At 42.2% G+C, this 27,153-nt stretch overlaps 1 protein-coding gene across 3 annotated transcripts in view; it reads right to left on the bottom strand.

Moving 5' to 3' along the window:
• The window catches only part of mpp4b (MAGUK p55 scaffold protein 4b), a 48,143-nt gene that overhangs the window by 18,135 nt on the left and 2,855 nt on the right, over nt 1–27,153 (bottom strand). For 2 of the 3 annotated variants that reach the window (XM_052027371.1, XM_052027361.1), the window contains exons 3-11: nt 20,218–20,335; nt 19,192–19,269; nt 16,776–16,856; nt 12,497–12,628; nt 11,676–11,757; nt 10,770–10,855; nt 9,126–9,200; nt 4,794–4,990; nt 1,642–1,706 (exon numbers count right to left, since the gene is read on the bottom strand). In XM_052027371.1, the coding sequence (XP_051883331.1) occupies nt 1,642–1,706; nt 4,794–4,990; nt 9,126–9,200; nt 10,770–10,855; nt 11,676–11,757; nt 12,497–12,628; nt 16,776–16,856; nt 19,192–19,269; nt 20,218–20,271 (850 nt within the window). In that variant the 5' untranslated portion in view covers nt 20,272–20,335. The remainder of the gene's footprint in view (nt 1–1,641; nt 1,707–4,793; nt 4,991–9,125; nt 9,201–10,769; nt 10,856–11,675; nt 11,758–12,496; nt 12,629–16,775; nt 16,857–19,191; nt 19,270–20,217; nt 20,336–27,153) is intronic. The other variant, XM_052027379.1, reaches the window with a different exon arrangement.

The raw sequence follows: 27,153 nt of genomic DNA, 5'->3' as shown, positions 1-27,153 counted from the left end.
GTCCTGGGCTTCTTTAAGGTGAAGGAGTTACTAAATTCACAGCATACTCTTCACTCTTAAAGGAAAATCTTTACCGTCAGTGTAAGGTTTCTGTTGTAATGAAAACTTATAAATCCAGCAAAGTCAGGGATTAGGCAACAGAGGATGAGAGCAGACACAAGGATAGTCCCTTATACAATTTCCAGGACAACAAACTGTACCCATGAATTTAACAACATCATGGCTTGGAGGTGTAATGCCTGCACACTAACAGTAATATCACCACATCCAGATCGTAATATCCCACAGCCTGACAGAAACTATCTCCATACCTTGAATCTGATAGTAAAATCCCAACATACTGACAGTAACCCATCATCACCCTGACAGTAACATCCTCACATTGACAGCAACCATTCTCACTGCTTAACAGTAACCACTCTTCACAGCCTTCCAGTAACATCCTCACACCCTGACAGTAACCACCCCTCACATCTTGACAGTAACATCTTCACACCCTGACAGTAACCACTCCTCCTACTGACAGAAACCACCCTCACCACCTGACAGTAACATCCTCACACCCTGATAGTATCCAGCTCTCACACCCTGACAGTAACATCCTCACACCCTGACAGTATCCAGCTCTCACACCCTGACAGTAACATTCTCACACCCTGACAGTATCCACCCCTCACTCCCTGACAGTATCCACCTCTCACTCCCTGACAGTATCCACCTCTCACACCTTTACAGTAACATCCTCACACCCTGACAATAACCACCCCCACACCCTGACAGTATCCACCTCTCACTCCCTGACAGTAACATCCTCACACCCTGACAGTAATCACCTGTCACACTGATAGTAACCACCCTGACAGTAACATTTGCACACCCTGACAGTAACCACTCCTCACACTGACAGTAACAACCCTCACAGCCTGACTGGAACCACCCTCATACCCTGACGGTAACCACCCTGACAGTAGTTAGTAATCATCTCTCCACCCTAACAGTAACCATCCCTACTAACATCTCCCTACTCTGACAGTATTACACTCACACCATGATAGAATATGTTCCCACATGCTGACAGTAACACCCTCACATAAGGCATAGCACACAGTACCCATGAAGCTAAACAACAGCAAGGCTCAGAGGTGTAACATCTACAACTGACAGTAATCACTGACAGTAATCCAAATCTGAATCACTTAATATTCTTATCCTTGTGTTTAAATCCTCTCCTGACCTTGCCTCTCCCCATTTCTTTGCCAATTCACCACAAAGCACATACCTCATTCACCAAAAATCTAACCACTCCTTTTCAATGCTTTCAACCATCACAGACCCACAATTTGAATCCTCTCCCCAAATACAACAACCCCACCTTCTTAAGTTATTTTTTACTGCTCCTTTGACCACACTTCTGTTTACCCGATATAAGCTCTCTTTCCTTGGCCTTGTGCCCACTTCTTTTCCTGCCAACACAAACTGCATTTTATTCCACATGAAACACACTAAATATATAAGGGCTGTTGAGATGTCTCTGCCCCCCACAGCTGTGAACCATTGTCTACAGACAGTCTAAAGCCTTCTCGGTTACATTAAAAACAGTAGCAAAATTGTAAGGTTAATGGAGTAGCTGACACTACTTACAGGCTGTTGATTTGGTGCAAGTGTGCAATTGGAAGGAGTGGGACCACCAGAACTCCCTCTGCTTCCTGAGGAAACAAAAGAGAAAAAATTAAAACCCATGAAGAGAGGAGCATTGGAAGTTTAGGAAATGAACAGGCAATACACATCCTAAGCAAGCCTTTCATTGACAACCAGCAAACTATTTGGTGTCAGGCAATGGAAGGAGAGAGAGTGTCAGAATGGATGGGAGGGTAAATGTATTGGGGATGGGCTTTGATGGGAGAGTTAATATTGGGATAGGGCCTGATGGAAGAGATAAAATAGATAAATGCACCAGCAGAATAAGCCTGATGGGTTAATGACTTTTTCTTTGCCTTTGAACCATGAGATACGTATCCCAGGAAATTCTGGAGGGACAGCACTTTGGATTGGGATTAATTAACATAATGAAGGTTAAAGATCATAAACAAACTGAGGTTTTGAATTTAAGATTGATTGATTTTAAAAGATTCTAAATTAGGATGAGGTGTTAAAATGTAAACATTTTCTAAGTTATTCAAGGACCTGGTCTGGAACCTAAGTTGATCACATTTATTAATGACCTGGACAAGGGAAAAGAGAGTTTTGTTATGAAGGTAGAAGTCATGCTAAATTAGGAAGAACAGCAAGTACTTCAGATGGAGCAGGAAGTTGCAAAGGGACATGGACAAATTAAGGGAGTAGGTAAAATTGCAGTAGATGGGTATCAATTCAGTGTGAGGTGCAGAAAGCCATATAAAAAGTAAAATTAAAGATGTTTTATGTCAAGGGGGTGGTTTTACAAAGGAAAGGAAGGCATGCTTCAGTTGTTCTTGGAGTACTACATTCAGTGTAGATACAATGACTCAAAACATATCCATTGCCCTTTGAGGGATGCCATATAGATTGCACCAGAATGATACTGTGGCTCAGAGGATGAGATGATAAGAACAAGTTGCATAGACATGGGTTGGGTGTAGGGGTGATCTGATTAGAGTGTCCAATAGGATAAAATGATTTAATGTGCTAAATACAGAGCAACTCTTTACATCGGAAATGCAGAATGATGGGAATATGCTTTGGGCAACGTGGTGGGACAGCAGTCTTTGCCGCTGCCTCAGCTTTAGGGATCTAGATTCCATCCTGATTCCAGGTGCTGTTTGTGTGGTGTTTGCTTGTTCTCCCTGCGAAGTGTGTGTTTCGGCCAGGTTCTCTGGTTTCCTCCCACAAAGATGAGCTGGTAGGTAAAATTACCCCTTAGTTTAGGTAAAAGGCAAAAGAATTATAAAGGAAGTTCACAGGCATGTGAAGGAGGATAAAATGAGGTAAAGGAAAATAAGGAGAGGGGAAATGGACTGATGGGATTGCTCTGTTGGGAGCTGGTATGGATCAGGTGGGCTGAGTGGCCTCCTGTGTTATTATAAAAAACTAGAACTAAATCAGAAATCAGGAAGCAATTTTTTCCACATAAAAGGTGTTGATATTTTGTAATTCTTTCTCCAAAAAAACCCATGGAAGTTGGGAGATTTGGAGCGAAATCCAAAGATTTTTGTTATTTATGGGATCAAAGGATTACAAAGCAAAAATTGCCGATGAGACATATGAGCTTTACTATATCCAACCCATGAAATACTTGCCTGGAAGTGTCAAATGGAACAGCATTGAGAGAGTTTCACTCAGCATTTAGCCTGTATTAGAACTGCCCAAGGAGTGCAGAGGGAGTTTTATTCTGCATCTAACCCATGCTGCATCTGTCCTGTGTGTATTAGATGCTATACTTTTGTATCTCATCTCTGATGTGCCGGGCCTGGGTCCTTCAAAGAACACTGCAGATGGAGCTCTACTCTGGACTTGACCAGTCCAGTGCCTGTTCTGGGAGATATTAATGGCACTGACACTATGCAAAGAAAAGCATCAAGACTACTTGATGCTCTGACCACACCATAAAGCCAAGCTACCATAAAAGTTACCACAACTCACCTGCTCATTCATCTCATTCACTGGGATCTCACAGTGTACAAAGCAGTCACCAGAACAAATCAAGCATTGGGGTGTTTCTGAGATACGTGAGTAGTATTATATAAAGACAATGTTGGCACTGGAATGCTCAGATGAAAATTGTCAAGTCACGGAAGCCTGCTTCCTAACTTCTTCTGCCTAACCCACTTCCTCTTCTCCTTGAAGACCCTCCTAAAAATCCCCTCTCTTAGCCAAACCTCAGCCCACCTTTGCTAACATGTCCTCTGCCTTCATGTCTACTTTTTGGGTGATTACTTCTAAGTAAAGTAGTTTAGGATGTTAAACGAAAGATAATTTAGAAATTTGCAATAAAATGAAAATTGCTGAAAATAACCCAGGCTGACGAAGGAGAGAAAAATGGAATTAATATCAGTTCTGTTCATGGACCTGAAACATTAACTCTTGTGTTTTCTCCACAGATGCTGCCTTATCTGCTGAGTATTTCTGGCATTTTTTGTTTAATATATTCCAGTATCTACAGTATTTTCCTTAGGAAATGTGAGCTGTCTAGTTGCCCCAACACCCTCCTTTCCAACAGTGTGAAGTTCATACAATCCACCTGGTCAACATCAATGATAAATAAAGATTGGCATTTGTGTAGTGTCTTTCTTGTCCTCAGGATGCCTTCATGTCCTGGCCCCGGAGTCTCTCTGACAGCTAATCTGGACATTAACGTTCATTGAGTAAACCAATACCACTGTGTGGATTCATGACTTTGGTGGTTGGAAAGGAGAAGAAGGATGTTCCAAGTTCTTAGGATGTTCCAAACTGCTTCACAGACAACAAAGTACTTTTGAAGTGTAATTACTGAACTATTGCAGTAAACACACAGCTAATCTGCACACAGCAAGTTCCCACTAACAACAGTTAACAGATAATATTTTATTTGTAGCATTGATTGAGGAATAAATATAGTTCAGGACACCATAACTTAAAAGCAATACTGTGTGATCTTTCATGACCCAAGAGTACAAATGGGTCCTTGGTTCACCTGAAAGATGGGAGATTTTGAACCATTCACTTTTACCTTGTAAACCACAAGGCCTTGCAATCAACAGCAATACTTTAATGAGAGAATGATCAATCACCATTTCACACTAATCCTGCTGTTATATCTTGTGAATCAGTTGCTTTACCTCTTGAGCAAGTTGCTTGAAGGAATTAGACCTGCGCATCTCGAGAGAGTTGTGATGTTCCGGGCCTGCCACCAGAGCGCATCATTCTGGTCGACAATCTGCAGGATGTCTCTTCTCCTGAAGGTTAAACCAGCTTCGGGACAAGGAATGGTGGGATCGTACCTTGGGCAGTAGTCCACTAGCGCTCTGACATAAATCTACAGGAAGAGAAGAGCTTCAAATAGTGCCATTATGATTATACTGAGAGAACTTTAGAGGAAATCCTTAAAACTGAAGCAGAATACATAGCAAGCCAGTCAGCAAATGAGAAAGAAAAAGATGGGTTCATATTTGTTCCAACTTTTCAACAAGGCAAGACTATAGGATGGTGGATGGTCATCCTTTGAAGGATAATCAAAAATAAATGCCAGAAGGATAAGAACAGAAACCACAAGGGCATCTGATGGTGTTCATGAGATTTTAAGAAGCTGCAGAAAGGAAAAGTACTGAATAAGATATAAATGTTATCCCAAGTTGCTATCCACTGCATGTGCTCTCTCAGTAGGGATTCCATCATAGTTTCAGGGATAATCACTCTTTCCACTCCCTCTTAGAGTCATAGAGTACTATATCACAGAAACAGGCCCTTCAGCCCATCTACTGCCTACCCGATCTACTGCCTAGTCCCATCTACCTGCACCCGAACCATATCCCTCCAAACCCCTCCCATCCGTGTACCTATCCAAACCTTTCTTAAATGTTACAACTGAACCCGCATCTACCACTTCCACTGGCAGCTCGTTCCACACTCGCACCACCCTCTGAGTGAAGAAGTTCCCCCTCAGATTCTCCTTATATATTTCACCTTTCACCCTAAACCTATGTCTTCTAGTTCTAGTCTCACCCAACCGGAGGGGAAAAAGCCTGTATGCATTCACCCTATCTATACCCCTCATAATTTTGTATACCTCTATAAGATCTCCCCTCATTCTCCTGCGCTCCAGGGAATAAAGTCCTAAACTATTCAACTTTTCCCTATAAATCAGCTCCTCAAGTCCCAACAATATCCTTATAAATTTTCTCTGCACTCTTTCAAGTTTAATGATATTTTTCCCGTAAGTAGGTGACCAGAACTGCAAATAATACTCCAAATTCAACCTCACCAACGTCTTGTACAACTTCAACATAACATCCGAACTCCTGTACTCAATGCCCTGATTTATGAAGACCAAAGTGCCAAAAGCTCTCTTTATGACCCTATCTAGCTGTGACGCCGCTTTCAAGGAACTATGGATCTGTATTCCCAGGTCCCTTTGTTCTACCGCACACTTCAGAACCCTACTATTCACTGTATAAGTCTTACCCTGGTTTGTCCTTCCAAAGTGCAACACCTCACATTTGTCTGTATTAAATTCCATCTGCCATTTTTCAGCCCATTTTCCTAGCTGGTCAAGATCATGCTGCAAGCTTTGATAGCCTTCCTCGCTGTCCACTACGCCCCAATCTTGGTGTCATCCGCAAATTTGCTGATCCAGTTTACCACATTATCATCTAAATCATTAAAATAGATGATAAACAATAACAGACCCAGCACCAGTCCCAGCGGCACACCACTAGTCACAGGCCTCCAGTCAGAGAGATAACCATCTGCTACCATTCTCTGGCTTCTCCCGCTAAGCCAATGTTGAATCCAATTGGCTACCTCATCCTGAATACCAAGTGACTTAACCTTCTGCAGCAGCCTCCCATGCAGGACTTTGTTAAAGGCCTTGCTAAAGTCCATGTAGAAAACGTGCAATGTTCCCATCAGCAACCTTCTTGGAAACCTCCTCGAACAACTCTGTAAGATTGGTTAGACACGACCTACCACGCACAAAGCCATGTTGAATATCCCTAATTACCTGTCCATCCAGATACTTGTATATCCTGTCCCTTAGAATACCTTCCGATAATTTACCCACGACTGACGTCAGGCTCACCGGCCTATAATTTCCCGGCTTATTCTTAGAGCATTTCTTGAACAACAGAACAACATTAGCTATCCTCCAGTCCTCTGGCACCTCACCCGTGGCTAAGGACATTTTAAATATCCCTGCTACGGCCCCTGCAATTTTGCCCTAGCTTCCCACAAGGTCCGAGGGGATACCTCGTCTGGCCCTGGGAATTTATCCAACTTCATTCGCCTCAAGACAGCAAGCACCTCCTTTTCCGTAATCTGGATACAGTCCATGACCTCACGACTCTTTTGCCTTAGTTCTATAGTCTTGGTGTCTGTCTCCAGAATAAATACAGAAGCAAAAGATTCATTTAAGATCTCCCCCAACTCTTTCAGCTCTATGCATAGATGACCATGCTGATCTTCAAGAGGGCCAATTTTGTTCCTTGCTACTCTTTTGCTCTTAATATAGCTATAGAAACCCTTGGCTCTTCTTATTAAGGTTCTCCCCATCTTACTTTAGAACAATTAAAGTCAATTGTGTTGCAATGTTATGGATCCAAGAATGTGATCATTAAACAATATTGAGGAAAATTAATTCAGTAAAATTCAGTAAGTCAAGTGAGTAAAATCTTGGTCAGGGGCATGTTTTAAGGAGCAGTATATTTAAGGAGGAAAAGTAGATGGAGAGAAAGAGAGTGTCAGGTAGGGAATTCCAGACCTTAGGGCCTTTGCAGCTAATGGCACAACATCAAAGATAGCGCCATGACCAATTGCATTATTACAAAGACAGAAAGATAATCAAATAACTGATTGGCGCTGCTTCGTTTCCTGTTTATTCTTGGGTCCAGCTTCTAATCTCATATACCTGCTGTCACAAAGACTGTCCACTTCCATCTCTATAAGAAGCCCAGCTCTCACCCTATCTCAACCCACCTGCAGAAGAAACCAGGCCTTTGTCATCTTTAATGTCTCGAGAATTCGAAAACTCTCCTGGCCAGTCTCTCATCCTATACCCTTTGTAAACTCCAATTCATACAAACACTGCTGCTCACGTTATGCCCTACACCAGATCTCATTCACTTATACAGGGTGTTACGGACTCAGTGAATGTCCCTTTAAGATAGAGTGTGTGTGTGTGTGTGTGTGTGTGTGTGGCGTGCTTACGTCAATAGAAGATAAAGGACGTAATGACGTGGTTGAAGAAAGCAGAAGAGAGAGAGAGAGAGAGAGAGAGAGAAGGGAGAGAGACACCAGCCTGCTAGTTTTCTCTATCGATGGATGAGAAACTATAACTGTGTCTGCCACTGAAATCCATGTATGGAAGTTGGAAGTAATCCGGTGGAGTTCACTTTGTTGCTGACCTGTAGAAGGAAACAGGTATTTGTGTGTGGACGACCACGGTTCGGATGCTTTTCGGGGTGAGGAAGTCACTACCGAGTAAACACTGAAGCGTCGTTTGGGTTCCATCGTGGAACATTTGGATTTCGTATTTACTCTCTATATTTCTCTACGTCTTATCTTCAGACAATGGTGGTTGTTGAAGAAGCCCTTGCTCATGTTTCACCTTATGGCTTGCGGAACTGAACTTTAAGAACCATTCCTGAACTTGGAGTTTGGGACTTTGTCTCACACACACACACACACACACACACACACACACACACACACACACACACACACACACACACACACACACACACACACACACAAAGAGTTTAGTTTTAGGGGTCAACGTTCAAGGTTTAACATTTTTGAATTCTAACATACTAACATTTTTACTTTTATTTTACGTATTATCATAAGTAGTGATTAATAAAATAGTTTTTAACACTGAATCATGCTCAGTGTGTTTCTTTTGTTGCTGGTTCGTGACACAGGGCATGGTACAGACTGATACCCAAAGCAACTGCACATGAATACCCATGTCATCTAAAGTTCTACTGTGTGAGAGTGAGCATTGTTGAGACCAGTTTAGAAGCAGGATTGAATATGGGAAGTAATGGGACTACAAGATGATGAAAGTAGGATTATGGTGGGACAACGAGGTGGAGTGAAAATGAGAAGAGGTTCAGAAGGCGAGAAACTAAGAATAACATATAGAGAGAGCAATAATTATGTGGGTAAAAGACATGTTGAAGAGTTCTGATGGTGAAAGAAACCTCAGTAGAGAGGGTCAGACTTTGGTCCACTATGAACGATGGAGAAAATGGTGAAAAGATGAGAAAGACTGATAATAGTTTCCATGTGGTGGCAGTGACGGGGGGGGGGGGGGCGCGGGTAAATGGGGGAAAGTGATTGAAGGTAGAGCTATAGCTTAGCTCAAAGGTTACATAAAATCCCACTTCAACATCAAGCAAAGTCCTGCATTAAATGAGTGTGTCTCTGGGGGATAATGAGTAGGACAAGAGCCTTACCGTGCTTTGTGAGGAGTTTGCTGGTCGATGGGATGCTGGAATAAGTTTGAACATGATGCTGCCTTCAGACTTGCTCTATTTGAACAAATAATAGATTAGTTGTCACTTTTGTCAAAAACATGTTCACAAATAGTATAACATGATAGCAAAAACAATTTCCAGTCAATTATAAGGCAATCACTTTGTTCAAAAGTATCTCCATCCAACTGCCCATTTACCAATCTTGCTCAGGTTCAGGTCCCATCTCCCACCAGATGAAGCTTGAAGGGGAAGTCATTACCATCTACACTCTCTCTCTTCTCATCTATGCAACCTTCATTCATCTTGTCCCCTGTCCCAGAGGGAAACCTTACTTAGTCAGGTCTCTATTGGCCTTGGGTTATGTTTCTGCAAGTATTCCCCTGCTGGGGAACCACCAGCAATTGCTCTCTCATTGCTCTAATTAAAATCAACGATTGGGCCCAGACCCCAGCTATGTTGTGGGACTCTTGTTGTATTTAAAGAAGATTCCATTGGCTTGGGATGAATATCTTTGATACCTGCAATTTAACTTGCAATCAATTAGACTTGAGGTGGCAACAAAATGCGACGATACCAACTCTATGGTGGTGAATGTCAGGTGTCAAAATCAATGTCAGTGGGTAAGTGGCCAAGGCAGAGAGATAACATGCTACAAAGGCCATGATGAGCCATCCAATCTCAATCAGAATAGGATTTACAATAGAGTAAAACTCCGATAATCCGCTATCCAACTATTCAGAAATCCCAATGGTTCAGCACCTGGCTCACCAAACAAGGTTTACTGCACTCCCTTTCCCTCACCCAGGCCCTGGTTCCCGTGCTCCCATTCCACCCACTGGGGCCCCAGTTCCCACTCTCCCTTTTAACCTAACCTGCATTGGACAATTTATTATCAGAATGTGTAACATCTAAAAAAATTAAGAGTTCTTAAGTATTAATTGAAATAACATCCAATAATCTAGAAAATCCACTAATCCAGCAGCACTAGAGTACTGAGCAGGGCAGATTATTGGAGCTTTACTGTGGCAACTGGCCTCAGGATGAGTCCTGATGATCATGCAGTGCCCAATGCTAGAATGTGCATGGATCTTTTGCAAATCCAGACAGGATTCAAGGACCACTGTCATGTGAATGCACTCGGTCTTTTTCCCAGAGTTGGGGAATCAAGAACTAGAGGGCATAGGTTTACGGTGAGAGGGGAAAGATTTAATAGGAACTTGACGGGCAACATTTTTTTACACAGAGGGTGGTGGTATCTATATGTAATGAGCTGCCAGAGGAAGTGGTTGAGGCAGGTACAATAACAACTTTTAAAAGACAATTGGACAGGTACATGGTTAGGAAAGGCTTGGAAGGATATGGGCCAAACCCAGGCAAATGGGACTAGCTTGGATGGGCATCTTGGTTGGCATGGACCAGTTGGGCTGAAGGGCCTGTTTCCATGCTGTATGACTCTATGTATGACTCTATATGCAGTGGTCAGGTAAAGTACTGGAAGGAAGCTAGTAGCTACAGAGATCAGCTAGCGGGAGCACTGTTTGCAGAAGGTTAAATACTGGAGGCAGGAAGGATGGCAGTGATTACAAAGGGAGAGCTGCCATTACACTGCAAGAAGGTCCTTACCAGGAGCTTGATGATGTGTTCAGGATCAAGCCCCGCAACTGATATTCCGTTTACCTCGACTAGTTTATCCCCAGCGAACAACAACCCTGAAATACAGAGAGGAGGTATCCAGTAATGTGGTATTGTTTATTAGCATTGTACATGAGCCTAAAGAAAACATCATGCCCCACCTCCTGTTTATCTTTTGTTTCCTACTTTTCCCAGGCAGCTATAGGAGAACATCAGTAACTTCAGCCATCTACAGTCCATGCAAAAGTCAGTGACTGATCCTCACTGGAACACATTTTTCCTCACTTGTCTAGTTCTAACAAAAGGTCTTAAGCCTGAAACATTAACTCTGTTTGTCTCTCCAGAAATGCTGCCTGACCTGATGAGTGTTTCCAGCATTTTCTACTTTCATTTCAGATTTCCAGCATCTGCAGTTTTTTGGACAATCCCACAAAGAGGTATGCTTACTTTGGGCATAAGTGTGTGCTTATCTTTGATCTGGAGAAAGTGAGTGGAGTTGAAGAAGTTGTTCAATGTGGGAATGAGCTGAGCCAGATAAATGAGAGTGGTGGTGGAGGAGAATGTTTGGGCCTCTGTTCCAGAAAGAAGCAGAGGCCCTTCAGACCATAGAGATTTGGGATGGAGATGGAGAGGGATTGAGCATCCTTAATGAAGACAGGCTAGTAGGGACCAGGAAAGTGGCGGAGAGCATCAGAGTATTCACAGATGAAAGGGGGAAGGAACTAAACAAAAGAAGAAAGGATGGAGTCAAGGTAGGAAGGAACAAGTCTGGTGGGGCAAGAATAGGTAGAAACCATGGGTCTGCTAGACAGTCTTGCTTGTGTACCTTGGAAGAGAGGTAAATGTGGGCTGTGTGAGGTTGAAATCTGTGCTTATTTTCTCTTAGGCCATACTCACCGCTACGGTCAGCAAGACCACCACGGATCACTCGAGCTATCACTATGGAGCCAGTCACCTCATGACGTTTGATTGTAGCACCCTATGTACAGAGAAACAAGGTATTGTTAAATATATGGATCCTGTTTGCAGATCCTTCCCAGTTTCATGGTAGCCATATAAACCTGCATTGTCCTCGAATGTGTACACAGTATGGGAAGGCAGCTCCACTAAATGCAGCCTGGAAACACAGTTATTGAGAGTGTCAATGTCAGTCGCTGCATAATCACTTCTGTTGTCAGTTGGTCTTCACCTGCTGTCCAATTCTCAGATATAACAGGGAATTAGCAGGTACAGGCAAGGGAGGCAGCCATATATGTAACTAACCTGTACAAGTAACCAACTCACTTGGGGTATCAAACCACATTTGTAACCAATCCAGTCATGTAACCAATCCACAAGTGAAACCCATCCACAAATATCAGTGATATTTTAATGACAGGAAGGCTGTTTGCAGCGGGGTTCCTCAGGACTCAGTGCCAGGTCCCGTGCTTTTCATAGTATATATCAATTATTTTGTCTTAAATGAAGGGGTATGATGAAGCAGATTGAGGATGATACAAAAATTGGCCATGTGGTTGACAGTGAGGAAGAAAGTTTTGGGCTTTGGGAGTTTATGTCAAAGCACTGGTGGGCAGAAAAATGGCAAGTGGAATTCATTGTGGAGAGGTAGGAAGGCTGGGAGTGAGAGAGAAGAATAGGCTGAGAGATGTTCTCAATTTGAGCAATTTTTAATATAGTGAATTACAGCTTGACAGCAGACTTTCATCACCTGTCCTTACCAAAGGGTGGTTGTTTTTCACCAGGCACACTATCCGCAAGGCTTCCTCATCTTCAGGGATGTTATCTGGCAGCGGAGGGAGCAGAGGTTCAAAGTCTTTCTGAGCCACAGCATCATGAGCAGAGAGCAGGGCCTGTCATTCAATCAAACTTTCAGCTGTTACACTTTGCAGGAAATGTTAATGTGTTGAATTCATTTAAGTTCCTCAGAAAGTAATTTTGTTGCAGGATAGCTGCTTATCCGTACACTGGACCTTGTGTGTGTATGTACATGTCCTCTTGCACTAAATGTGCATCCTTCTGTGCACATATACAGGCTCTAACACACATATATTTTGATATGTATAGTCAGACATCATGTGTAATTAGATCATTCTTGTATGTTCCTCATGTGTACATTTAGGCCTGTATACATGTGTAGGTACCCAGGCTTTGTCTATATCAATATGTACCTTGCATCTATATATGCATGTTTGTGCATCAAAACACACACCTTACCTGTGTGTACACATGCCCTTCCTTGTGTGTGTTATTGTAGTGTTCAAGTTCTTGTAAAAGGAAAAGAACAATCTTCTTTTTTTTACATGATCCTTTATAAGGGTTAGGGTTAGAGCTCAGCTGTGCAATTACTGAGATTCAACTGACAGATACCCATATGGTTAAAGACGTGTGTTAATTTGGGCTGGAATCAGGAGCCCTTTTGGCATTTCTGCTGGTTCACTGCTCAATCCCTGCTCATGAAATTCAGCTGGGAATCAGAAATAGAGTGTGCATGTGTGAGTGAAAATGCACCTTTAAATCTCTGTGGGTTTAAATCTGTGTGGGTTCAAATCTGTGTGGATTCAGTCTCAGGATGTAGTGCCCACCCCCAGTTTCCCTGAGAAATGGTGGGCAGCTTTCTCTTTGAAGAACTGGTTTCATACAACTTCGTGGATTGCTAGGCCATTTCAAAGCTCAGTTGAACATCATTGGTGGCACTTAAATCACATATTGACTATTCTGAGAAAGGGTAGTAGGGTTTCTTTTGCTGAAGGACTTTCATGAACTAGATGGGCTTTTAAGACATTCCGGAAGTCTGACACCAATTTCCAAACCCATAGTGGATACTAAAACAGGATCCAGAATAAATAAACCCAAGAATCAGAGGGATAATAAGGTATCAGTAGGGAATGGACGAAAATGGCAAATGTAATTCAACATCTAGTAAGTAATAGCTTTTAGTAAAAGTAAAAGCAGTAATTCTACAATGAATACAGGAAATATTGAGTAAATCAGATTTGGGAGTGCAGGTTCACTACACATTATAATAAAGTATCCCAAGTGGATGAGGCAATAAAAAAAACTAATGGAACTGTGAGCTTAATGATGGGAAGTAGAGGATATGAAAGCTATGATGCATTCACAGTTGGAGGTTTATGTGCAGCTTTGAGTTGCACACTGCAAGATGCTGAGGCAATAGAGAGGCCACCGTTCACACTTGCAAGGTTGCTGGCAGGTGTCATGAAGGACATGAAAATTTGTGATTGTTTCATTAGGCATCGATAATTTTAGGGTGAATCTTAGGGGTACTTAAAGTTCTGAAGGGATTTTTAGATGAAGGACATAGATGGCGGGATAGGAATGATAGGTAGAGGCAGTGTTTCTTGAAGGCTAACAAATGTAGGGACACAAATATAAGATGAGACAAAAATTGATGATGTTGTTGATAATGAGGAGGGTGGTCACAGGCTTCAGAATGACTTAGGCAGGGCAACAGCAGATGGAAGTTAATCCTGATAAATGAGGTTGTACATTTTGGGAGGTCTAATAAGGGTAGGACATACAACTTGAATGGTAGGGCCCTAGGTAGTACTGAGGAACAAAGGGACTTTGGTGATCAAGTCCAAAGATCCCTGAAAGTGGCAGCACAGAGTGGTGAAGAAGGCATACAGGATGCTTGCCTTTATTAGCTGGGGCATAGAATATAAGTGCAGGGGGTCTGGGTATAACTTTATAAGATAGTGGTTAGGTCATTGATGGAATTTCATGCGTAGTTCTGATTGCCACACTATAGGAAAGAGGTGATTATACTGGAGAGGGTGCAAACAAGATTCACTAAGATGGCGTCTGGGATGGAATATTTCAATAATGGGAGAGAGTGGATAGGCTGGGTTTGTTTTCGTTGAAATAGAGGAGGCTGAAGGAGTACCTGATAGAACTATACAGAAATAATTCATAGATAGGGTAGATAATAAGGAACTTTTTCCCAAGGCAAAGGTATCTAAGGACAGAGGGTTTAAGGTAAGGAGTAAGAGGTTTAAAGGGGTTTTGAGGAAGATTTCTTTCACCCAGAGTGCGGTTGCAATCTGGAACACACTGCCTCAGGCAGTGATGGAGGCAGAGACACCGACAACATTTAAGAAGCATCTGGATGAGCATTTGAATCACCAAGGCAGAGCAGGCTATGGACCAAGTGCTCTTAAATGGGATTAGTGTAGATAGGTACTTGATGTTTAGCGTGGCCATGATGGACCAAGGTGCTGTTTCTGTGCTGCCTGACTCTATGAATTTAATACATTTAAGGGATTTCACTCTTAAAGCAGGAGGGTGAATGAGCTGAGAATGAACTGCCACAGTAGTGTTTTAACCAAAGACAATTTCAATATTTTATCATCAGTTCGGTATGTGATTTAAACAAAGAGAGAAAAGGGATATAGAATCAACACACACATATGGTATTAGGATATGACTTGGAGTCAGAGTCGTTTAGCACAGAAACGGACCCTTCAGGCCAACACGTCCATACAACCTTTTTGCCCAACTACACTAATCATATTTGCCTGCATTAGGACCATGTTCTTTCTCTGCCTAGCCTATTTAAGTAACTGTCCTAAGCATAGTAATTGGACCTGATTCCACCAGGTCCACCGGCAGTGCGTTCCAGACATAAACCACTCTCTCTGTAAAAAAAATTACCCCTCAGATCCCCTTTAAAACTCTTTCCTCTCATCTTAAACCTTGTTTTTAATACCCCTACCACGGGAAAAAGAGTTTGACTATCTACCACCTGTGCCTTTCATAATCTTATACGCTTCCATCGGGACTCCTTCGCTCCAGAGAAAACAAGCCCAGCCTATCCAATCTCTCCCCATAACTAAAGTCCTCTAATCCAGGCAACATCTTGGTGAATTTCCTCTGTACTCTCTCCAGCGCAATCACATCCTTCCTACAATGTGACTTGTGTGGAGAATAAACAATCAAGGCAGAATAGTGGATTGAATAGTGTCTTGTAGGAGCCTAAAAATAGGTTGGACACATTGGCAGATGAAACTTAGCACAAGAAAGTGTTAAGTGACTCATTTTTGTTTTAAGAATGAAAAAAGAACTGGGTTGAATTCCAAAGGGGGTGCAAGTATTTGTAAGTTTATAAATCTTTGTTGATGGTAGGGAGGTTGAGAAAGTGATTTAAAAAGGATGTGGGATCCCAGGCTTTATAAACTGAAGCCTAGAATATAAAAACAAAGAGATTTTGTTGAACCTTTTTGAAACACTAGTCTGGCCACATTTAGATAATTGCATCCAACTTGGTCATTGAAACCCCAAGAGAGGATGTAGATGATGCTGGTAATGAATGGCTTCAATAAAGTGACTGGGGTGGAGAAATTGGGCTGTTTGCCTTAGGTCAAAAGAACATTGAGAGGTGATTTGATAAATAAGGGTATTGATAATTGACTAAAGAAAATCTCCTTCCAATGGCAAAAGGATCAAAAACCAGAGGACACTGATATGAGCTGAATAATTAGCAAAAGATCTAGGACTGATGTGAATAAGAACTTTTCTTCACAGCAGTCATGATCTGGAATTCATGGGCTGAGACAGGTGACAGAAACAGATTGAATCATCACTTTCAAATGGGAATTGTACAAATACTTGAGAAAACATTTCAGGGCTACGTGGAGAGGGTGTGGGAATGGAATGACTGGATGGCTGTTGCAGAGAGCCAGTGCAGGCTTAATGGGCTGAAAGGCCTTCTTTGTTCAGTAACAATTCTGTAAATTCTATGAGTTTCACAGTGAGCAGATGATTGTGTGTCCTGTGAATGTAAGCTTACTGAGTGAATGAGCTTACAGTAATAACATGGTGCATGTAAACATCAGTTTGCATTCATGCATGTGTTTGAGCAGATGTAAAAGAATTAAAACACTTATAGACTTGGAAGAGATGGTAAGTATTATAGTTAATCCAAGCTGATTTGAGCTATATATAACACAGTAACAGTAACTCAGAACCGCCCATACCTACCTGGAAATCAGGTTTTCTCAGGAGCCAACGTAGTTCTCTGAGGTCAATGGACCGAGAAGCTTCTCTAAGTATCTCTGTCACCTGTAAGGAAGCAAACCACACTGAAACATGCAGATACCCAAGTAGACCCACATCCCACCCATCTTCCCTGCACATGTAAAGACTCAACAAATAGATCGCGCGCGCATGTGCACGCACGCACGCACGCACGCACACACACACACACACAGGCCCATATACGCAGAGACACAAGAGACTCCATTTGCTGGAATCTGGAGCAAAAAACAAATGACTGGAGGAATTCAGCAGGTCAAGTGGGTCAGGACCAGATGCAGGCTCTTAGGCCGAAAGGTCGACCATCCCTTATCCCGTTGTCTCCACAAATGCTGTTTGACCTACTGAGCTCCTCCAGCAGTTTGTTTATTGTCCCATACAATCAGACTTCCACAGAGACAGATCTATATGCACTAAGTCCAAATACAGACAGAGATCCCAACAAAAGAGCTATTCTAGTCCATCCACATTCAAACACAGCTCCAGTAGACACAGACCCCCACATACCACACATTCATATAGTTCCATGCAAAACCAAATGTTGGCATTTATTTATTTAGTTGCATATATATCCATGCGAACACATACATACACAACTGCGATCACATCCTATCACACTCACAGTACTTCACACCCACAGATGCACACATCCACAATGGCAGCACAGTGGCACTGCAGGCAGAGCTGCTGCCTCACAGCTCCAGCAACCCAGGTTCAGTCTTGACCTCAGGTGGAACCCATGTGGAATTTACATGTTCTCCCTGTGACCACATGGGTTTTCCCTGGGTGCTCTGGATTCCTCCCACATCCCAAAGAGAGCAGTTGATAAGTTAATTGGCCACTGTTAAATGCCCCTTATGATAGGTAGGACCTAGAGGGAATTATAAAACATCTCCAGGGCAGATACAGCATAGCTAACTACAGAGTACTACATGTAGAGTACAGACTCTACATGTCCAATCAAATATTCCCACAGCAGGAACAGCACCTGGTTTACTATCCCATCAAGATAATTCACTAACTACAATGTTAGTCTTTCACACTGCATGACCCCTGACGTTTGTTAGAGAGGGAATCAATCTGAGGGAGCTGCAGTTTCCCAGTGAGGCCCAGATTGTATTGTACTGAATGTTTGCTCATTGAATGTCTGGGCAAGACCAACATTTATAGTCCATCCCTAATCTCCTTTGAGAAAGAGGTAGTTAACCATTTTTTGAACCTCTGCAGTCCACGTGGTTAAGATATTCTCACAGTGTTGTTTGGTGTGGAGCTTCAGGGTTTTGATCCAGTGACTGTGAAGGAAAGGCAGGTGATTTTTGACTGCCCATACTGCTGAGATAAAACAGACCAAGAGCTCAAAAACTACTGAGTTAGCAACTGTTGAAAAAAAAGCTGTCAGAAAGAACATTTCAGTTATGCAAAGAAACAATGCTGCTATATTGAAGTTATGTGCATGAAGTTGGTGCTGGGAAGTTTTAAAAGCTTTTATTTACCATCTGGACTTTTATTGAACTAAAGCAACTATGAAACCTGTTTTTGACCACTTGAAATGTAATATCAAAATTATGACTATGTAACATTGAAAATTGTTTCAAACAGCCGACACGGATATTGGGCAGGAGTGGGGAAGAGGGTGGGGCATTGTTTGCTCAGCCAGAAGGAGAGGGGCAGGGCAAAACTTGGTCTTATATCACAATTGTTTATGGCCAGTGTAGTTTGAGCTTAGGAGGAAGTCCTCTCAGGAATGAAGGCAAGGAAAGGTGACCTGGTCAATCACTTGGCTTCAGTTTGTGGCACAGAGAGGTAGAATGAATGGCAAGGGTATCCTAGTGCCAGTTTTTACTTTATGTTACCGTAATCTCTCAACCTTAAGTAATGGTATTTCACTGCAGAATAAAAAAATTGTTTTTTTTTCATTCATTAAAATTCTTTGATCAGAACTTCTGCATGACTGATGGTAATTCAATTACTGGCTCGTTGTAAATGTAGGTGGACAGGGGAGATAGCAGTCCCGCACAGGAAATATCTGGGCAATTGCCCAATATATGCTGGAGTGGTAGATGTACTAGAACAGGTTCACTGGCGGTTTGGCCAGAACTGCTAGTTCACCAGCAGAAGTCAGATGTTGTTGGGTCCTGTACCATTTGGTGCACTTGTTGATATCACATGGAACAATTCAAACTGGCTGAAAATTGGCTTCTGTGATGGCAGGAATGTCACAAGGAAGTTGAGATAGATCATATAATTGGCAATTCTTGCCTGTAATGGGATAATTGGCAGTAACTTTATTGTGGCATCATGACCTTCAGCATGTGAGAGATAGAATAAAGCCCTTTCTAAGCCTCAAAAATTCTTTCCTCACCTCTTGACAAAGTACAGATGCCTGCGGCATGACCGGCAATGGTCTTCTCCACAGGTACTGATGTAAGGACTCATAGACCTGAAAATGCAAGCCAGTAAATGTCAAGTGAACATCTTCTTATTTCATAATGAACTTGAAGACCCATCAAGTCTATTGTTTCCACAGAGAGAATGATAGGTTAGATATCAACTGTTCCCCAATATCTCTATTGTTTATCTTTTTTCAGCAGTCATATCAGATACATTTGATCCTGTCCTCAAGTATTAGGACATTCAAACTCAGAAGAGTGAAATAGAGCAGAAAATAATAATTTATATTAACAGTATCTCAGGTTACCCAAAGACTTCCGACTCAATGGTAAAACTGATACCACTGAACTGTGATTGATGACTTCAGTTCTAAAAGAGGCTGTAACTCTACAGTTCTGACAGAGGGTGGCTGACTGAAACATTAACTCTGTTTCTCTTTCCAGAGGTGCTGCCCAATCTGCTGAGTGTTTTCCATTTTTATTTGTAAGTATACCTGTCTTAACCATTCCAGAGCCAGGAACATAGCTGATATAAATGTAAGTGATGTACATTAAGTTTGATATCTGGACATGAATTCACTGAAAGTACTTCAGAACTGACAGCAGTTGTACCCTTTCAACATTAAACCTATCACATTGTGTAACAAAGACTCATTGTCTAACAATTTAACTTTGGGAACATTATTGGTATTGACCACTCGCAATTTCAGACACCCAATTATTTCCAGAAATACTTTGAGAATTACTCCTTCAGTTGCCATTATTTTTTCTCAGTAACTGAAATTTCTAATGTCCAAAATCTGGGGTAATTTTGACTAATTTCAGAGTCACATGATTAATTGCATCCTCTGAATGAATTATTGGATTGAATAGGAGTTGCATCATTAACTGTTCAGTATGGGTGCTCAACGGAGGTTGGGCTAAGGCAAGGCTCAGGCACAGTTATTGGTGCAGCCTTAAAGAGGTTTTCATGCCACAGTCTTTAAATGTGCTATTACCTTCACTAAAGACTGCAGCCACCTTGTATTAAGCAATCCATGCAAGACATCCATCTGTTCTTGTTGCCCAGGGATGAGGTTGGTTCCTTAACTGCTGCTTCCAGGAGTGGAGAAAAATCTGAACAAGAACAGGTTGAGGTTCAGTAAGGCAAGGATTAATTGGCTCCTTCTGTATTGCTCTAACTACCGTCCTTCTCCATTTTATTGGATTTTCCCTTATGCTTTGTGACATCCCTACTGGAGAACTCTGATTCCATTGTTATAAAGACAATCCAAAAAACTGCTGGAAATCTGAAATAAAAAAAGGAAATGCTAGAAACACTCAGCAGGTCAGGCAGCATCTGTGAAAAGAGAAACTGTTAACATTTCAGGTTCGGTACACTGAAGATCTGATGAAGGATCTCAGTCCTGAAATGTTGATTGTTTCTCTTTCCACAGATGTTGCCTGACCCACTGAGTGTTTCCAGCACGTTCTGACTTTATCTATGCATTGGTTCCCATTATAACTCTTGCAAGAGAGTAATTGATATCACACAACAAAAAAATGTTCTGGCTATCCCAGATTATTGCCATATTCAGGAATTTTCTAGTGATATTATAGACATTAAAAATTGAGGCTAGGGTTGATCACAAGGCATGGGTAGGGGGGTTAGAGCTTTTCAGTGTACGTGAAAGGGACTGGAATGTTTGACTGTGCGTGCAAGAGTGATTGAACTTTTCTCAGTTTGCATTTGAGAGAAACCAATATTTCTTTGCTTGTCCGTTAGAGGGACCAGAATGCCTCGGCGTAGATTTGAGAGGCGATGGACTGCCTCAGTGTGTATATGAGAATATAATGACTGCCCCAGTATGTACCTAAAGTGGCTGGAGTTTTTCAGTGTGTAGCCAAGATGGTCTGCACTATCTGAGTGTGTATCTGAGAGGGAATAGAGCTTTCTAGTGCATACATGAAACATATTGCAGTTTCTTCACATGTACCTGAGAGGGACTGGAAATTTATGGTGTGTATATGAGAGAGATTGGGGTTTCTCAGTACGTACCTGAGAGGGACTGGGGTTTCTCAGTATGTATCTGAGTAGGACTGTAATTTACCAGTGTGTACATGAGAGGGGCTAGAGTTTCTCAGTGTGTAAGTGAGAAGAACAAGACTTCCTTGTGTAAGTGAAAATGGCTGGAGCTTTCTGGTAGTGTATGTGGGAGAGACTGGGCTGTCTCTGTTTGTACATGAGAAGGGCCGGTTTATGTCTGTGTGTATATGAGAGGGGCTTGTGTTTCCCAGTACATGCGGGAGAGAGGATGGACCTTCTCAGCGTGTAAATGAGAAGGACTGGAGTTTCACAGTGTATATGAAAGAGTAGTGGAGCAGAAAGGCAGTATTTGAGTTTTGCAGTGTCCACATATATCTAAAGTGACAGACATATTATTTTGAGGTCTACTCTTTCTATGGGAAGCCACAATAATTGATTCTTAAAGTATCACCAGCTCCTTCCCTGATGCAGATTATTTCTCTTTATTACCTCTACACTTAATCTTCATTTTAAGCGCTATTTAAAGTTTCACCTGTCAATCACAATGTGACAAGGGAGAGTGATCAGAAACTGTTAGCAGTAAAGAAGTGGAATAGTGGAAAGCACTCCCAGGCAAAGCAGCTCGCAAGAGGTGTGAACAACAAAAGGTTTCCCCTTCTCAAACTGGGAACCCCATTTCCATTCCATCTGCTGATCTAGAATCAATCAACTCAGTGCAATTGCAGCATCGTTCTTGATTGTAGTAACCTGCAATAAGTGTACAGGCAACCCCCATGTTACAGTCGTTTGGGTAATGGAAATTCATCCTTACAGGATTCACAAATCACTACCCAAATGTTTAAAATACGGAATAAGATTCGCTCTTACAGAATTTATGTGAAAAGGAAATAAGTAAAAACAAAATTTATTTTTTTCAACTTGTACATACAGACGATGCATGTTGGGAAAATCTCAATACGGACCATTTTCTAGGAACACAACCCCCCTGTAACGTAGGGTCACCAATATGTGCCTGGATGCATACTTGCGTTTGGTTCAGGATGCACTTCTCTATTTGGTTGAGGAGTTTGACTCGTGAAAGGCCTTGGAGGGCAATGTCAACTTCCAGTGCTCTGGACAGCACTGAGTGAGATCATGCAGAGATTTATGGAAGAAATTCCAGTGCAGAGATCCTCTAGAGTGCCTCGCAGCTCCAGAGACCCAGGTTCAATCCTAACCTTGCATGCTGTCTGTGTGGAGTTTACACATTCTCCCTGTGGCCATCTGGGTTTCCGCTGGTTGCCCCAGTTTCCTCTCACATCCCAAAGATGTTAATGGAATGGGGGCTGGATTCCAAAAGGAGGAGAGTAATGCTACTTTGTATGAGGCTTTGGCCACGAGCCCTTCTGGAGCAAAATCACTTGTGAGTGCTCCACGTCAGGAACTACATGTTTGCCTTTGAAGAGATGTGGCACAGATATGGGGAATGTTCTTCTGGGTTAGATTGTGAGGAGAGGTTGCATAAACATGGTTTGTATTCCTTTGATAGGGTCAGCTCTGCCATAATGGTTAACACTTATGTCTCTGAATTGGAAGGTTCACATCTGGCTCCAAAGGCTTAACCTCTCACATTTAGGCTGGTGCGTCCTTGCCCAAGTACTGAGTTTGAGTTGCACTGTTGGAGATGCCATCTGTTTTGGATGAACTGTTACACTGCCAGCCTGCCTGCCTTCTCAGATAGATGTAAAAGACTACATATTACTTCAAAGGGGTTTTCTGTTGCCCTAGCCAATATTTATCCCTCAGTCAAAGTCATTAAAGCAGATAACCCAGCCTACCAGTACGAAACAAATGAATCCCTTTATGTGACAGTTTAACAGGTCCCCAGTGAAGACCCATTCTCACCAACCAGTATATGAACAATGGTGAGTTGGGATTGATCTGCAGGAATATATGATGAGTTCCATTTCAAACCCAGATTGCCCCTGGTGATTGGCTAATTTGCAGTCCCATCACTGAGATGACTCTTTTCCATTACTTGACAACCATTTTGGGCAAAGTCAGTGCCATAGAAACCAATTACAAGCTCTGCTCAATGCTGGATGTGCTCTAATCCTTCTGTAATTAATCTGCTGGACAAACTCACAGCTTCACATTACTTAATCTCTGAACCTCACAAGGTTTCAGTCAATGAACAGTTCCCATTGAGGACTGAGGTGATTTTTAATATATTTCATATTTCCTTATTACCTAGAAGGAGACCATTCAGCCATCTAGTCCTTGCTGGCTCTCAAAGCAATCCTTTCAATGCCATTCACCCCCCTATTTACCTGTAACATATTCTCTTGCACATGCAAGTTGACACCCCCCTGATTCTCCCACCAGCCACCTACATTAGAGCTATTTACAGGAGGCATAACAAAAACAGATCAGGAGACATCTATGGAAAGAGAAACAGTTGATGCTTCAGGTCTAAGACCTTTCATCAGAGTCTGGACTGAAAACATTGTTTCTCTTTCCACAGATGCTGCCTGACTTGCTGAGTATTTCCAGCATTTTATGTTTTTATTATAGATTTCTAGCATTTGGAGTTTTAATTTTCATTTACAGTGCCAATTAACCTGACAGTTGGCACAATTTTGGGATGTGGGAGGAAACTGGGGCCTCTGGAGAAAACCCATGCAGCACAGACAACACAAAAGGTTAGAATTAAATCCTCACTGGCCCTGTGAGACAGCTGCACTACCTGCAGCACCAGTGTGGTGTCACAAGGAGCCAATGGATAAATGAGGAAGAAATTAGCAAACAGAGAAAGATGATTACAGGTGCATACAGAAAATGGAGTAATATATCATAATACAGGGCCAGTATGAGAGTTCAAATCTCATCAGGGCTAGTTGAGAAATTGAATTTGGTTTAAAAAATATGGGGTAAAAGCTGGGTTAGATGGGATGAGGCTTCATTAGACAGAGAAAAGGAGGTATAATTATAGAGGATGAAGTAAAATTAATGTACCTTACATTGATACAACACTGATCTGCTCTGTATACAAGTATACTTGCTGTTGCCACCACAACATTTTCCCTCTCTCTCTATCTCCTCCCTCTCCCCTCCCCTACTTTTTCTTTAGTCTAGGCAGGATTCTGCCTGGGGAAGCCATTCTATAACCAATGGAAAGTTAGAAACTATTTATCTGAAAAATCAGTTTCATACCAGAAATCCATAAGATTTTAATTGGATGAGCATTGGACAGGAATTTATCACAGACAGAACTGCCTAGACTTTTTCTCACCTTGAGATGCCAGTGAAATTGAAGCACAGCAAATCAGGGACAAGAACACATCACTGAGTCCTTCCAAACTTGCTCTTCTGTACATTAATTTTCTGTCAAGGCCCATTTGTTTGCCTCATTAAGTCTTCCACGGAAAGCCATCTCTCTGGTCCACTACTTTCTGTCCGTCCCTCCAGCATACTTCCATGGGTGTCAAAGCTCCACTGACTGAGGTCAGTTAAATCAACACAGGTCAGGAGAAGAACTGTCAGTTAACAGTGCTACCCATCAACTTTCAGATCTGCTGATCTACTCCCCTCATCTGACACCAACAGAGTTCTTTTCAAATCGGAAAACATATGGGGAAAATGATATTGAGGCAAACTGTCCTTGAAACGGGCTATAAAATTATTAAAGTTCTCTCTCCTCACACTTGCTCTGTTTGCCATTTCACTTACAGCACTTGAGTTATGACTGAAAGTTGGTGTTTACTTACCATTGATAGGATAGCAGTTACTTGAACCCCACTAAACAGCACTTGGATATGAAGCAAACTGTGTTTGTTCTTACTCTCTCACAGACTGTTTTCTCCACAGCTGTCAGTGCAAGGACCTAGTAATCCCTTAATGCTCTCAGGATCCTCTGCAATCCTTTCACAAGTACACATCCAACACTGACATGCACCAAGCCATCATTACTTAAAGCAAACCAACCACTCTATTTCCAATACACCAAGAAGGTCAGCCTTCTTAGTATAGTTTAATAATCTGTACAAACCAGTGAGCTGAGTCTGGGATTGAAGGTTTTATTGTTGCAAAGCAAGCAATCCATATTGCATTGGGAATGTTCATTGAGGTAGTTTAAAAGCAGCTTTATTCCATATCTGACCTGTGCAACACCTCCTCTGGATAGGGTAGAGAGAGACTTACTCTGTATCTAACTTGGCTTGCCCATAGAAGACAGAGTATAGTGGTACAAGGCTGTTATTCTGGCTGGAGGTCTGTGACCAATGGTGTTCTGCAGGGATCAGTGTAGGGACCTCTGTTGTTTGTGATATATATAAATGACTTGGATGAAAATGTAGATGGGTGGGTTAGTAAGTTTGCCTGGAACGGGCTGCCAGGGGTAGTGATGGAAGCAGATATGATAGTGGTGTTTAAGCGGCTCTTAGAAAGACACGTGAATATTCACAAAATGGAGGGATATGGATCATATACGGGCAGGAGAAATTGTTTAATTTCACATTGTGTTCAGCACCAAAATCATGGGCTGAAGTTCCTGTGCTCGACTGTTCTATGTTCTTATGTGTACCTGAGAGAACTTGATAGAATGATGCATAGGGAGCTTTACTTTGTATCTTGCTCACATTGTACTTAGAAAGGATTTTTATCCATTTTATCACTCTATTGAGCACACAACTTTGGTACAAGCATAAAAGTTTCCTCATTTCTCCTCACTGGTCCCTTATGTTTCTGAAGATTTTGGGCACAGAAGTATATTAAAATAATTTAATCCAAAAACAGCTATATTCTCATCATCTAAGTTTCAACATCTTCAATCATTTATTTTCTCTCATCAGGTTTAAAATACTGATTCCCTTCTAATGATGAATAACTCAGAAGGTGCCAATTACACGAAAGCCACACACTATGTATTAGAGACTGTTGGCATCACTTATGTAACAGTTTTCAAAAGCAGCCTCCAATTAAAAATTGGTATTCCATGAGGATTATCTGGTCCTGTGTCATTATTTGGTTCTGTGCATGACTCAGTACACCCAGATTTTTTTTTATGCCTGGCGCAGTGAATCAAATTAGCTGAAAGCTGGCTTTTGTGAAGCCGGCAACCTGTGGAGGAGGCAGTGACAGAGCACTCCATTCACAGTGTCAGAATGAAGACACAGGAGACTGCAGACTGGAATCTGGAGCAACACAGAAAATGCTGGAGGAACTCAGCAGGTCAGGCAGTGTCTATGGAGGGAAATGCACAGTCAACATTTCAGATCAAGATCCTTCATCTGGACTGAAAGATAGAGGGGAGATAGCCAGTATAAAAATGAGGAGGGAAGGGGTGGAGCAAGAGATGATAGGCGATGGGTGGATCCAGGTGAGGAGGGGTGTCAGGCAGATGGAGGGGTCAAAGCGGGAATAGTGTCAGAAGCTCTCAAGTGATAGGTGGAAGCGACAAAGGGTTGAAGATGATGGAATCCGATAGGATAGGAAGGTGGAGCGTGGGATAAAGGGAGGGATGTGGGGAGGGCAGGTGGGAGTTGTGGGGGAGGGGAACCAGTTGGAAAGTGTGTAGGTGATCGGCAGACAGAAAGGGTGGTGGAGAGGAAAGAGACGTGGTGCTGGGGGCCAGGTGATGGATGCCAATGCCTCCGCCTTGCCTTTTGCACTTACGTGTAGGCCTCCACAATCAATTGGTATGTTTATGGATCCTCCTCCTCTTGTAAGCTGTTTAACTGTCAACCAGTTTAATATGACCTGTTGGCAGGGCGATTGTTCAGCTCTGTCTTTTGCACACAGACAGTCTGGTGTTATAGCTTTACTAGGCTGATGGAGTCTCAGCAAGAACATCCACATCCCCACCCAGTGGTCTATCTACTGATCATGTTATACCATTCACTAAACCAATACCACTGAACCTGCCAGTGGA

Source organism: Pristis pectinata, chromosome 1 (genome assembly GCF_009764475.1).
Source record: "Pristis pectinata isolate sPriPec2 chromosome 1, sPriPec2.1.pri, whole genome shotgun sequence".
Lineage (NCBI taxonomy): Eukaryota > Metazoa > Chordata > Chondrichthyes > Rhinopristiformes > Pristidae > Pristis > Pristis pectinata.
The sequence above is the reverse complement of the archived record's forward strand: the minus strand, read 5'-3'. Positions and strand labels throughout refer to the sequence as shown.